This window comes from Danio rerio, chromosome 2 (genome assembly GCF_049306965.1).
Source record: "Danio rerio strain Tuebingen ecotype United States chromosome 2, GRCz12tu, whole genome shotgun sequence".
In the NCBI taxonomy this organism is placed as follows: Eukaryota; Metazoa; Chordata; class Actinopteri; order Cypriniformes; family Danionidae; genus Danio; species Danio rerio.
The window spans coordinates 5,537,501-5,549,772 of NC_133177.1; the positions used below are offsets into that span (position 1 = coordinate 5,537,501).

Genomic DNA, 12,272 nt, shown 5'->3' on the forward strand with positions numbered 1-12,272 from the left:
CTCGAAAGGTGCTCCAACAACAGACGCTAGAGGCCGTGGTCTTTAGCCTCCTTGTTAGATCAACCGACTCCCATGCGAAAGATCGCCGGTTCAATCCCGGAGCGGGGCGGGGTTACAGTTACACATATCATCCTCTGAATTATGCCTTGTCTAATTGCGCTGGTCTTCTGAAGTTATTCCCAATGGCAAATCACATCCTAAAACAACAGTGACCTCTTTGTTAATACTTTTCTTACTTAGATTTGTCCTGTTTCTAGTCCAAATATCTCAAAATTATTAAATCAAGAAGTATTTCCTAGACACGCAAAACATATTGTCTTGTTTTTAGAAATAATATGCCAAAATCAAGCAAGTTTTTACTTAAAACAAGCAAAATAATCTTATGCCAAAAGAAAAAACAAGATTGTTTTGCTTGCTACCCCTTTAAAGTAGTCTCTTAAATGTAAAGTAAGTTGAAAGCTGTCTGTATGCACAGCCACAGATGCTATAGACCAGGGGTGGCCAACCCTGTTCCTGGAGATCTACCTTCCTGCAGATTTCAGTTGCTACCCATATCAAACACACCTGCCGGTAATTATCACAGGGTGTGCAGGTTCTAATTAATTGGTTCAGGTGTGTTTAATATGGGTAGCAACTGAAATCGGCAGGAAGGTGGTTCTCCAGGAACAGGGTTGGCCACCCCTGCTATAGACCATGGGCTATTCAATTAGTTTGTCGCGGGGGCCGGTTCACGAAAAGCATCCCAAACGAAGGGCCGGAGAGATATGACTTGCTATATGAATGATGACACAACTGCATATAAGAGCCCATATGCTGTATTTGTGCTCATAAAGACACCCACGTTGGCTTTTTCTACATTAAAATGTTAATATATTGTATTTTAAAACAACTGCATTGTCCAATCGACTTTTTTTTGTTTGTTTACAAACATTCAAAATGTTGTATTTCGCACAACAAAAGCAGTGCATTGCTGAAGTAGGCATCTTCTACATTCAGACACATTCATATGTTATGTTTTGAACAGCATAACAATTAGTGATGCAAGATTATACATTTTGGTTGTACGATTATATAGTCTGAAGAATAATCATGCTTTCACGGTTTAATCACATCTAATGTAATTTAGAACAACAAGCTTTATATTAGGGAAGTTGCTAATTAGATTAACTGCTGTTATCATCTGGGTTCATGCAGTTGTAACAGGCCGGCTAGTAAGTGCTGTGCAGGTAAACCTCACTCCTCTGACCTCTAAAGGTGCTCTAGCGACAGACGCTAGAGGCCATAGTCTTTAGCCTTCTTGTTAGAGCGACCGACTCCCATACGGAAGGTCGCTGGTTCGATACTAGTTCAGGAGTGGGTTGGGTGGCGTAGCACAGGTGGGGTTACACGTAAGTAATCCTTTTAATAATAATTTGTCTAACATATATGTTGTTTACATTGCACTGAAAGGCACGCACCACTCTCACAGTGAGATGTTTTCTACTGCGTGCGCCAGGACAGAGGCAAGCGTGTTGCTCCGCTTGTGCGCGCATTTTGTCATTCTTACATTAGAAATAACTAACTTGCAAGCGGAAAACACGTGATATGGGAACGGCTGCTGCTATAGTTAATCCGGTGTGCGTGCGTATTAGCCTCGGTGAACATACTTGGATCTTTAAACTAACGCACAGTTGGCAACTTGTCATAACTTTTCCATGCAACAGAAATGTGGCTCAAGCCTGGTTTATACTTCTGCATCAAGTGACTGGCGTAACCCACGGCACATGCAACGCGTGTAGCTGTGCATTTATACTTCTGCGCACTGTCTCTGTTGGTCTGCATTAACACTTCCGAAACGCTAGTTGGCAGTGAGGTGTAAATGTTCCTCTGTGTCGAGTTTCTTTGCTGCTGTTTTGCTTTTCCTGAACACTTCCTGAATGTACAAGTGGCTCAAACTCGCTCATTTTGAGGCAGGAACCGGCGGACGTGCAACAACTTTAACTATGATTTAAACACAAAACAAAACTTTCTATCCGGAGCTCCTTCACGGGACTCCACACTTGTAAACAATCGCTCCATCAGGCTCGCACCATTCACGCGGCTCTCGATCCCGCCCAATCTCGTCAGCGCTACCAAGCCGACCAATCACAGAGCTTGCGCTACGCGTCCTTGCGACGTGTAGTTACATTTTTCGAGAGGTGTACGTCAGCAATGCCGACGTTCACGGCGAAGGGCTATGCGTCAGCGCCGTAGCATACGCGTGCGTTTGACGCAGAAGTATAAATCAGCCTTTAGAGAAGCCTCTGTGACGAATTAAAGCGCAGTTAATAGTGAAATCAGCTAATCGTTGCCCTATTAATGATTACAGTGCACTGTATAAAAGGCATTTTCTACAAAACATATCCAAATGTTTTCGGCTGTTCGCACCACTCGCTAATGGTGACCCACGCTCTGCCCAGCCTCTGCAGCTGAATTGAACAGACGCACGTCACTTCATTGCTATAGCGGCCGTTTTTCGACTGAACTAAATGTATTTTTATGTCTTGGTCACAATATTTGGAGGGCCAGAACAAATTGCCTCAGGCCGCCAATTGAATAGTCCTGCTATAGACCAGTGGTGTAGCGCAAAATGCGGAGGCCCCCCTGCAGGGATCACTGACGGGGCCCCCTGATGATGGGGGGGTGGGGGGTTGTCACAAATTGAGGAGCGGGGAAGGGAGGCGGGGTGGAGCGACAACGCGGGAAGCCTTCACAAACTGAGGAGCGATCACAAACTAAGGAGCGGGAAAGGGGGGCGGGGTGGAGCGACAACGCGGGAAGCCTTCACAAACCGAGGAGCGATCACAAACCGAAAGCAGCAAGACCGTCAAAGTAGCCAGAAGTCATTCAATTCAAAGAGTACCAGCGGCGAGAAACAGGGCGGCACGTCTTCTTCGGTGTGAGCGTTGAGGAGAGTTGATATCAAGTCAACTTTATAGAATGAGCTATGACGCGGTTCGGCAAGCAATCAGAATGAAGTAGTCCACCGCTTGAGAGGTGTTCAGAGAACACAGACCTGTCAATTTTGGTTCCGACCACAGTTGTTCCCAAGAGTTTGATTATTGCGGTTTCCGGATTTTCAATTTTTTAGCCCGTCCGCTACGCCACTGCTATAGACGCTATAACCTGGACAAATTAAATGACTGTATTCCTAATTGATCTATTGAGTATTACATTAAAAATGTTAATGTCGAATTATTAAGGTATATTTTAATCATTGACACAATAGCATAAGCATTCTGAAGTCTTTGGAGTGGCTTACGTGTGTGGATTAATCTCACGTTGTCTTAGGCCTTCAAATAATGTTGATCATCTCATGGTTTGGGCAAACATGCTCTAGCCAAACATTTCCCTCTTGCTCCTGTGATGCGTTTGGGATGAACGCATGTAGAACTGGGGCTTTTGTATAATTTGGAGTAGAGTGTGGTTTCTAAAGGTATGATTAATGCTAATAAGCCTCTGTTGAGCCCCAGCAGAGCTAACACTGACCTCGGATACGAGTGAAGATTGATGCTGCCTAAGGCTGCTTCTCTCTCTAAGGTATTGCCTGCAGGGTTTTCAAGGTAACACAATATTTCTGTTCTTACAAGGAGCTGTTCTTTGCTGGATATGGGTGTAGATCATTCACACTGTACAGAAAACTCACAGGAGCGAGATACTTCTGTTATTTTTCCTAGTATCATCATCTCTAGGCTAAAGATATGCTGTTCTGAAATTACAATCAATCACTGCTTGTGTTAGCATTTCCTACAATTTCCCCGCTTGCAGATCTTTCTGTGGTGTGATCAGTTTTCACCCGGTCAACACAATCTGAGCCTGCATCACTTGTGTATTCATCACTTCACTAGTCTGAATTATTTGTGTTTTGCACTGCGGCTGGTAAAACTGATCTGTTTGCACATGTTCTTGCATTAATCTGCACTTTATTTCAACTTCACCTGTGGAAAAATGCAACATTTTTAATCAGCATGAGTCCGTCACAATGAGTGCGTAGTTGAAATATCATCAGCTTCCACATTAAACAAAGCGATGGGATCGTGATATGCGATTATATTATTTAATTGCATGTTATTTAAAAGTAAACGAAAGTGTTTTATGGATTAAATTTATATTACATATATTAAATTAATATCGGAAATAATTAAAAGCGGGTGCTGTTTCTGAGCCACTGTCAAAAGATGTAATTGCCTCAGTAGTATTTTATAAATACTGGATTGTGAATGAAGCGTATCGTTGAATAAAACATCATAAAGCATGCTTTTGAATAAAACTAGTTGAGTAAAAATAAGTTATTTAATATTCACTCACTGGCCACTTTATTAGGTACACCTTACTAGTACCGGGTTGGACCCCCTTTTGCCTTCAGAACTGCCTTAATCCTTCGTGGCATAGATTCAACAAGGAACTGGAAATATTCCTCAGAGATTTTGGTCCATATTGACATGATAGCATGACAGCTAAAGCACAAAATGGTGGAAGATGTCAGCTCTGTTAGTGGGTTTATGCTCCTTTTTACAAAATATAAAACAAGTCTCTAATTTCCATAGAGTGTGTGTGTGAAGTTTCATCTCAAAAATACTACACAAATAATAATAATAACTCTTTGAAACTGCCGCTTTTAGGCTTTGATCTAAATGGTGCCATTTTGGCAACTATCGCTTTAAATTCAAATGCGATCGTGCTCTTTTCAAAAGAGGGCGGAGCTATATTTATATATGTGTAAGCATAGTGGCAGATTCAAAACAAGACTATTCTATGCTAATGAGCGAGAGATCATCACTAATGGGCGGAGCTTTACCTCTCTGATGACACGTACATAGGGAGATTGTCAATCGAAGTGCTTTTACAGACTGATTTTTTCAAGTGTGATTATAAACAAAACAATTAATACATTTTTACCCTTTGAGGCTGGTTCAATTCACACACTGTCGCCACACAACTGTGTTTAAACCCCTTATAAAAGTGATTATTGCATAATAGGTCCCCTTTAAAAAGTTTAGCGATACAATTAGGAACAGAATCAAATGTTCCCAGTCAGGATTTTACATTATATTATATTAATAATGTATTCCGGTAGACTATACGTTTGATAATAATAATTACTTACATTTATATAGCACTTTTCCGGACACTCAAAGCACTTTACACATTTTTGGGGGGAATCTCCTCATCCACCACCAGTGAACAGCATCCCCCTGGATGAGACGATGGCAGACATATTGCGCCAGACTGCACATCAGTTGAATGTTGGAGATGAGACATGAAGCCAATTATGATATGGGGATGGTTAGGAGGACATCATCGACAGAGGCCAGTGGCTAGGATGCCTAGGTTAAGCCCCTATTCTTTTTTAAAGGACATCCTCAGATTTTTTTATGACCACGTTGGTTTAACGTCTCATTCTGAGCAGTATAGAGTCCCCTTCACTATATTGGGGTAATAGAACCCACACAGATTACAGGTTGAGCGCCCCCTGCTGGTCTCACTAACATCACTTCCGGCAGTAACCTAGCTTTCCCATATGGTTTCCCATCCAGATAGTGAGCGGGCACAGTCCTGCTTAGCTTCAGTGGGCGACCATGTGAGAGATCTAGCTGTTTTTGTTGTATATCACTGCAGATTTCAGAAAATTATTGGAAAATGCTTGAAATGTACCAGAGAATGAGCCCGCTAAACATACAACAACCCAAAAAGCATACAGAGAAAGCTGAAAACCAGTGAAAACAAAATAATTATATGTATAACATCATGTCTAGCAGCATGAAAATGGAAAATGTTTCTGTTCATTAGGGGCCAAGCACCGTAGGTGCGTAGGCACCTATTGCTTTCGTTAGTGTTCTTCTTCTTCCGTTTCTTCCGCCGGATTTGAATGGCAGCCCATATAGGCGTTTGCGGGAAAGTTGTATAATTTGGCACAATGATAGAGTCCAGTCTCAACATTAATCAGACCAAATATGAAGTCTCAAAATCAAACTCTCTAGCGCCACCACTTGTCCAAACTTTCACGAATGTTTATCATGATAACTTTTGAACCGAATGGGCTACAATCAAATTTCTTTTTTCTCTGATTCCTTGGCTCAGTCCGATTCAAACGCACCCTATGACGTCATTTTCCGTCATGAATTTTTCGCGCTATTTTAAATTTTTCGAAAAACCTATTTGATCGAACTCGTCCTAGGCCGTTTCTCCGATTTTCACCAAAATTGAATAACATGATCTACAGACCATACCAACCAAAAGTTATGGAATTCAAGTTGATTTGACCAACCGTTTTCGTTTAACTTGTGATCAAATTTTACAAAGAACTTGCGAAAATGGACTTGAGACGATATCTCCGTAACGCATTCACCGATTCACACCAAACTTGGTATGTGTTATGACAACTAGGGTCTGAGGTTACATGCGGAGTTTCGGCGCACTGCCCCCTAGTGGTCCGGAGATACAAAAAACTTGCTTTTTGGCTTATAACGTCTCAACCTTTCGTCCGAAACTCATAAAACTGCTCTCATTACATGCGCCAGAGCATGTCGAGCTGAATGATGTCTGATTTTCACAGGTCAGCCATTTTGGGCATCGACCATTTCGATTTTTGGTCAAAAATGCTATATTTTACCAACACATTCACATATCATTACAAAACATGGTATGCATCTTCAACCCCATGCCCTGAAAGTCCTTAAAAACTTCTGGAGCAGCGCCACCTTTTGGTCAAAAGTGCTTGGCCCCTTAATTGCTGCTTGCAGCTATATTTATATTTGTTACTCTTTTATCCATTGAACTGGGCAACACAATGTGTTGACTTCATAAACAGGAGCTAAATGGGTAAAATTGTGTCACAGGCTTTACAAATGCACCATGTGAACTTCATATGTGGGGGGGTAGTCACACAGATTAAAGAGTCCCCAGATGAAACCAATCCCGTGTGAACGAGGCTTTTGCCAAATGGCATTCGGTGTTATCTTCTTTAACGCTTAGCTTGCTTTCAAAGACTAAACTGTGTCGATGTATGCCTCATGAATATTGATGTATTGTAAATATATAATGTGCAGAACTCATTTACCAGCAAAATGGAGCGAAATATTTAAAATATATGCAATAATCATGTCCTTCATACTGGTCACGTCATTCGGGATGTCTTTGACGCTAAAAGCACACCGAGAAAGAAGATATTAACACAGACGGAGATGTAAGGACAGATGATAGGCTCTATTTGTGGATGTGCTATTACAACCATTAAAACCATTTAAATTACAACCATTACAACCATATTAAAACCATTGATTTGACATATTTTGTGTTTCACTTGAAAAAGAAAGAAAAATGCATGAAAGAGCATGCATGAAATCGAAGCTAATCTAAAACTGCAAGCAGCACTGAACGGGCCATCACATCAAGGCTCACGAGCATCCAGTGGAATTAGGATGACAGAGAATTGTGGGAAATATGCATTTATGTAGGTAAACACTGGTGGAATATTAAAGTCATTTATATTTGGCAAACTGAGTGGCACGGTGGCTCATGGTTAGCACTGTTGCTTTACAGCAAGAAGGTTGCTGGTTCGAGTCCCGGCTGAGCCAGTTGGCATTTTTATGTGGAGTTGGCATGTTTTTTACGTGGGTTTCCTCCGGTTTCCCCCACAGTCCAAAGACATGTGCTATAGGTGAGTTAGGTGAACAAAATTGGCCATTGTGTATTTGTGTGAATGAGTGTGTATGGGTGTTTCACAGTACTGGGTTGCAGCTGGAAGGGTATCCGCTGTGTAAAACATATCCTGGATAAACTTGCGGTGGCGACCGCTGATGAATAAAGGGACCAAGCCAAAGAAAAATGAATGAATGAATGTTTACTCTTTCAAAATATTTGAAATGTCCCTTGAAATGTGTTCAATTTGGGGGGAAAAGGTTTTTTTTTTTTACCCAGACATTTAATAGAGCTTATTTTAGAGCAGTAATTACAATATCGTGATATTTTAATCCAAGGTTATCACACCATCCAAATCTTAGACCCGGCTCGGGCCTATTTCTGAGGTTGTTTTGTTGCTGGACCCTGAAGTGCTGCATTAGAGCCCTCACTTCATTGATCACCACAAAACAGCAGTTGGATTTATATTGGATTGCTGTGTAGTACCAACAGTGTTGTTGTTCAACTCTGCAAATTGGGGTTTAAATGGCAGTCTGCTGCGAATTGCTTCCACTCCGGCTCTCAGCGTCCCAGTGGTGGCTTAAGTGCTTAGATCTGTCTGAGTGTTGTGGGGACTGTTAAAAGCACAGTTGTAAGCCACATGTTTTTGGATGGTGTCTTTGGGTGGCACTGTCTCCTTGAATAGCGCAATCCAGTGGTTTACAACTCTGTGTACTACAGCGCAGTATGTTATTTGCTGAAGATTAGTCGTGTGTGTGTGTGTGTGTGTGTGTGTGTGGTTGAGTTCTGGAAATGATAAATGACTTGTTATTTTTTTGTTTTAAAGAGAATTTATAGGGATGAGCTAATATTACAGATAGTTTGATTCATATTTCAGTGCTAGGGTTGATAATGATAAATGACCTACATTTATTTTGATATGTTTTAGTCCAAATAAAAAATACACAATAAATAAACATTAAAAACAAAATTCAACCCTTGTGGATGCAAATTGGAATTCAATGATCTCAGACACTGTACAGAAATATCCATTAATTAATGAATTCCTGATTTTCCTAGTGATTTATCCGTATTTTCCTTTTATTTAAACTTTACAATTTGCATGACAGAAACTTGATCACTGCTCCTTACAATTTTAATGTTAACGTAAAGTTTAATAAGAATGACGTGTGTCTAAAATGTGCAACAAAACGTATTTCACATTCGCAATAATGTAGACAGCGCCCTCTAGTGGATGTATCGTCTGAAACGTGCAACAAAATGTATTTGGAACAACGTATTTTACGTTTCGCTTGTTTGTTTTTTGAGTGCCATTGACAATATAAGGATAGAAAAAATCATTAAATAAAAATACAATAAAAATACACAATAAATAAACATTAGAAAAAATGTATTAAACCCTTGTGGATGCAATGTGGAATGATCTCAGACAAAAATATTCATTAATTAAATGCCAATAACAAAGTAAGTGAGTTTCAATAGAAGGACAGAAAAATTCATAAAATAAAAATACAATAAATACTATAAATAAACAATAAAAACAAAATTCAACCCTTATGGATGCAACACGGAATTCAATGATCTCAGACACTGTCCAAAATATCCATTAATTAACAAAATCCTACATTTTGTGATTGATGTTTGTTTATTTAAACTTTATAATTAGAATGACAGAAACTTGACATGTATCTAATGTGCACAAAAAATGTTTTTTACATTCGCAAAAATGTAAACAGTGCCCTCTAGTGGATTTGTCATCTGAAACGTGCAATGAAATGTATTTGGAGCAACGTATTTTACATTTTGCTTATTTGTTTTTTGAATTCCAATAACAATGTTAGCGACTTTCGATGAAAGGACAGAAATATTTATAAAATAAAAAAAATTACACAAAAAAATTACACAATTTATAAACATTTTAAAAATGTATTAAACCCTTGTGGATGAAACATGAAATTCAATAATCTCATACACTGTACAAAAATATCCATAAATTAACAAATTCCTTTATTTCGTGATTCTTTTGTGTTTTTCCTTTTATTTAAACTATACAATTTGCTTGACGGAAACTTGACCACTGCTACTTCAAATTTTATTGCGTATCTAAAACGTACAACAAAACGTATTTCACATTTACAAAATGTAAACAGTGTCCTCTAGTGGAATTGACATCTGAAACGTGCAACGAAATGTATTCGGAGCAATGTATTTTACATTTTGCTTGTTTGTTTTTTGAGTGCCAATTTGCGTGAAACTTGATCTGTGCTCCTTCAAATTTGAATGTTAAAGTGTTGAACGAGAATGACGTGTATCTGAAACGTACCAGAAAACGTATTTCACTTTCATACAAATGTAGACAGCGCCCTCTAGTGGATTTGTCATCTTAACTTTCAATAGGACAGAAATATTCTTAAAATCAAAAATACATAATAATTAAACATTTTTAACATTTATTCAACCCTTTGTGGATGTAACACAGAATTTCATTGAGGTCAGACACTACAAAATATACCTTATATAACGAAAAAACTGCATTTTGTGATTCATGTGTGGTTCCTTTTATTTAAACTATACAATTTGCATGATGGAAACTTGATCTCTGCTCCTTTAAATATGAATGTTAAAAAGTTTAATAGGAATGATGTGTATCTGAAACAGACAAAATGTACCCTAAGTGACGTATTTCAGTTTCGCACAAATGTAAACAGCGCTCTCTAGTGGCGTTGTCATCTAAAACCCGCATCGAAATGTATTCGTAGAGATGGATTTTTTTTTAACGGTTTGCTAAATCTAATAATGCAGTTCAAAAGCATACAATGAAAAAAACGATGTCTGCAAAATTGTTGCAAACTACTTATATGTGCTGAATGTAAATAAACAAATTAAATTTAGTAATGTTCAACTTAATTTAATTGTGTAAATTCAGCTCAAATAAATTGTTTACAACCACTTAACTTAAATATATTTAGTAAATCCAAGGAATCATCGTTGAATCATTTTTTTCAGTGTAGACACAAAACACGAGTGAATTACAGAATACGTAAACTGCTTATTAACGTTTTTAAAGTAAAATTCACATAGTTTTTTAATGCAATTAGCTACATTTTAATTTTAAGTGTTACTATATTATACCACTCCACTATATACATTTTATTTATACACTTATTTATTTTGAGCTGCATAACTGATGGTAGCATGCTATATATGCATTGTTTTGTGTCAGTTAAGTGAACTGTCATTAACAACAACAAAAATATGACTTAAAAAAGCAAGGACGATGTATTTTATTTTCTTGTAAGCCTACAAATGATCATTCCGATCAAATTGGATATGTTCTGTAGCCCCTCAATGGCTGCGAGCCACAACACAAACTGTGTTTGCGAACACAAACTGACACAACTCACTGTTGATTTCACTGTTGTAGGAGAAAGACTCTAGGGCGGTTGCTATTGTGCTGAAGGAGCTACCAAGTAAGGGATCCTCAGATGGAAAACCCCTGCTCACCGTGACAAATAAGGTGGGCTGAGCACATACACCCACCAACAGGGAGCGGCAAGCCTTAGTTCCACTATTTCAACAAGTGAAGTAAACTAAAGGTCTTGGTGCTCCCTGTTTTAAGTGTCTGTCAGTATACAATGGCACACATACTTAGCCATGTGTGTTGGAGTGCTGCTTCTTGTTGTGGAAAGCAAGCTGCTCTATGGGGTTCACACTAGATGATGATGCCATCAAGACTTGTGACAAAGGGGCGGCCATTTGGGATCGCTCGATAATTCACAAGCGGACAAGAGTCAAATTAGCTTTACATCAGCTACTACTGTCCCCATAAGCAGCTATAGATGTTCTGTTGCTGTAATTTTTTCACAATATTTGCATGAACCTGTTTTTTTTTGTTGTTAATAAAGCCAGAGCTGCATGTTGCTGTTGCTTTTGTTGGTTCGCTCTTTGGGAATAATTTGTTTGTAGGAAGCTAATTAAATGTGGCCTTTGTGGATTAAATGTTGTGTGTGGAGTGGCTCATGTTATTTATTCTCTGCAGTTACATGAAGCAAATAAATGGACGCCGTTTTTGCCGGTCTATAAAAGGGGTTTTCCCTAATGTTGAAGGATTTCGGGATTTGGAGGGCTTGGTTGTATTCCACTGAGGACGTGGCTGAGAGCCATGTATTCCTCAATACACTGAGATGAGCTGCTCAATGGGGAATTTGCTGGCAGTTTACTGCTGAGAGCATTCATGGTGAAAATGGGCTGATAAACACTTGCTTTTTTTTTAAATACGAAAGAAATAAATTGGACAGCATGTATCTGATGAACTCTTGTATGATGTTGGTTGTATGTAGGAGACAAAGAATAAAAAGCAATGGATGATTTAATTATTAGTAATAAGGAGGTTACATAATATATGATGTGAAATACAAAGTTTTCCAGGAATCAGAGGGGATGCTGCACTAAAATGGACTGTGTCCTCTGTTGGGACACTGGACGGTTTTCACTTAAGATATTATGGAAATTAGATAACCGTGCTTGGATTTCATGTATTATGTAACAGTGATTGGTTTTCACAGAGTACTGGAGTCTACTTTCCTCTCTGCTGCTAAAGTTGGGTGGGTCAA

At 39.0% G+C, this 12,272-nt stretch overlaps 1 protein-coding gene across 4 annotated transcripts in view; it reads left to right on the plus strand.

Annotated features, from left to right (window-relative positions):
* Positions 1–12,272, plus strand: part of pex5lb (peroxisomal biogenesis factor 5-like b) — a 75,116-nt gene that overhangs the window by 13,198 nt on the left and 49,646 nt on the right. For 2 of the 4 annotated variants that reach the window (XR_012390328.1, XM_009299152.4), the window contains exon 2: positions 11,084–11,176. The exons of the other annotated variants lie outside the window; for them this stretch is intronic. Coding sequence is in view for 1 of the 2 variants with exons in the window: in XM_009299152.4 (XP_009297427.1) it covers positions 11,084–11,176 (93 nt within the window). In the remaining variant the exon portion in view is untranslated. The remainder of the gene's footprint in view (positions 1–11,083; positions 11,177–12,272) is intronic. 4 annotated transcript variants of the gene reach the window in all.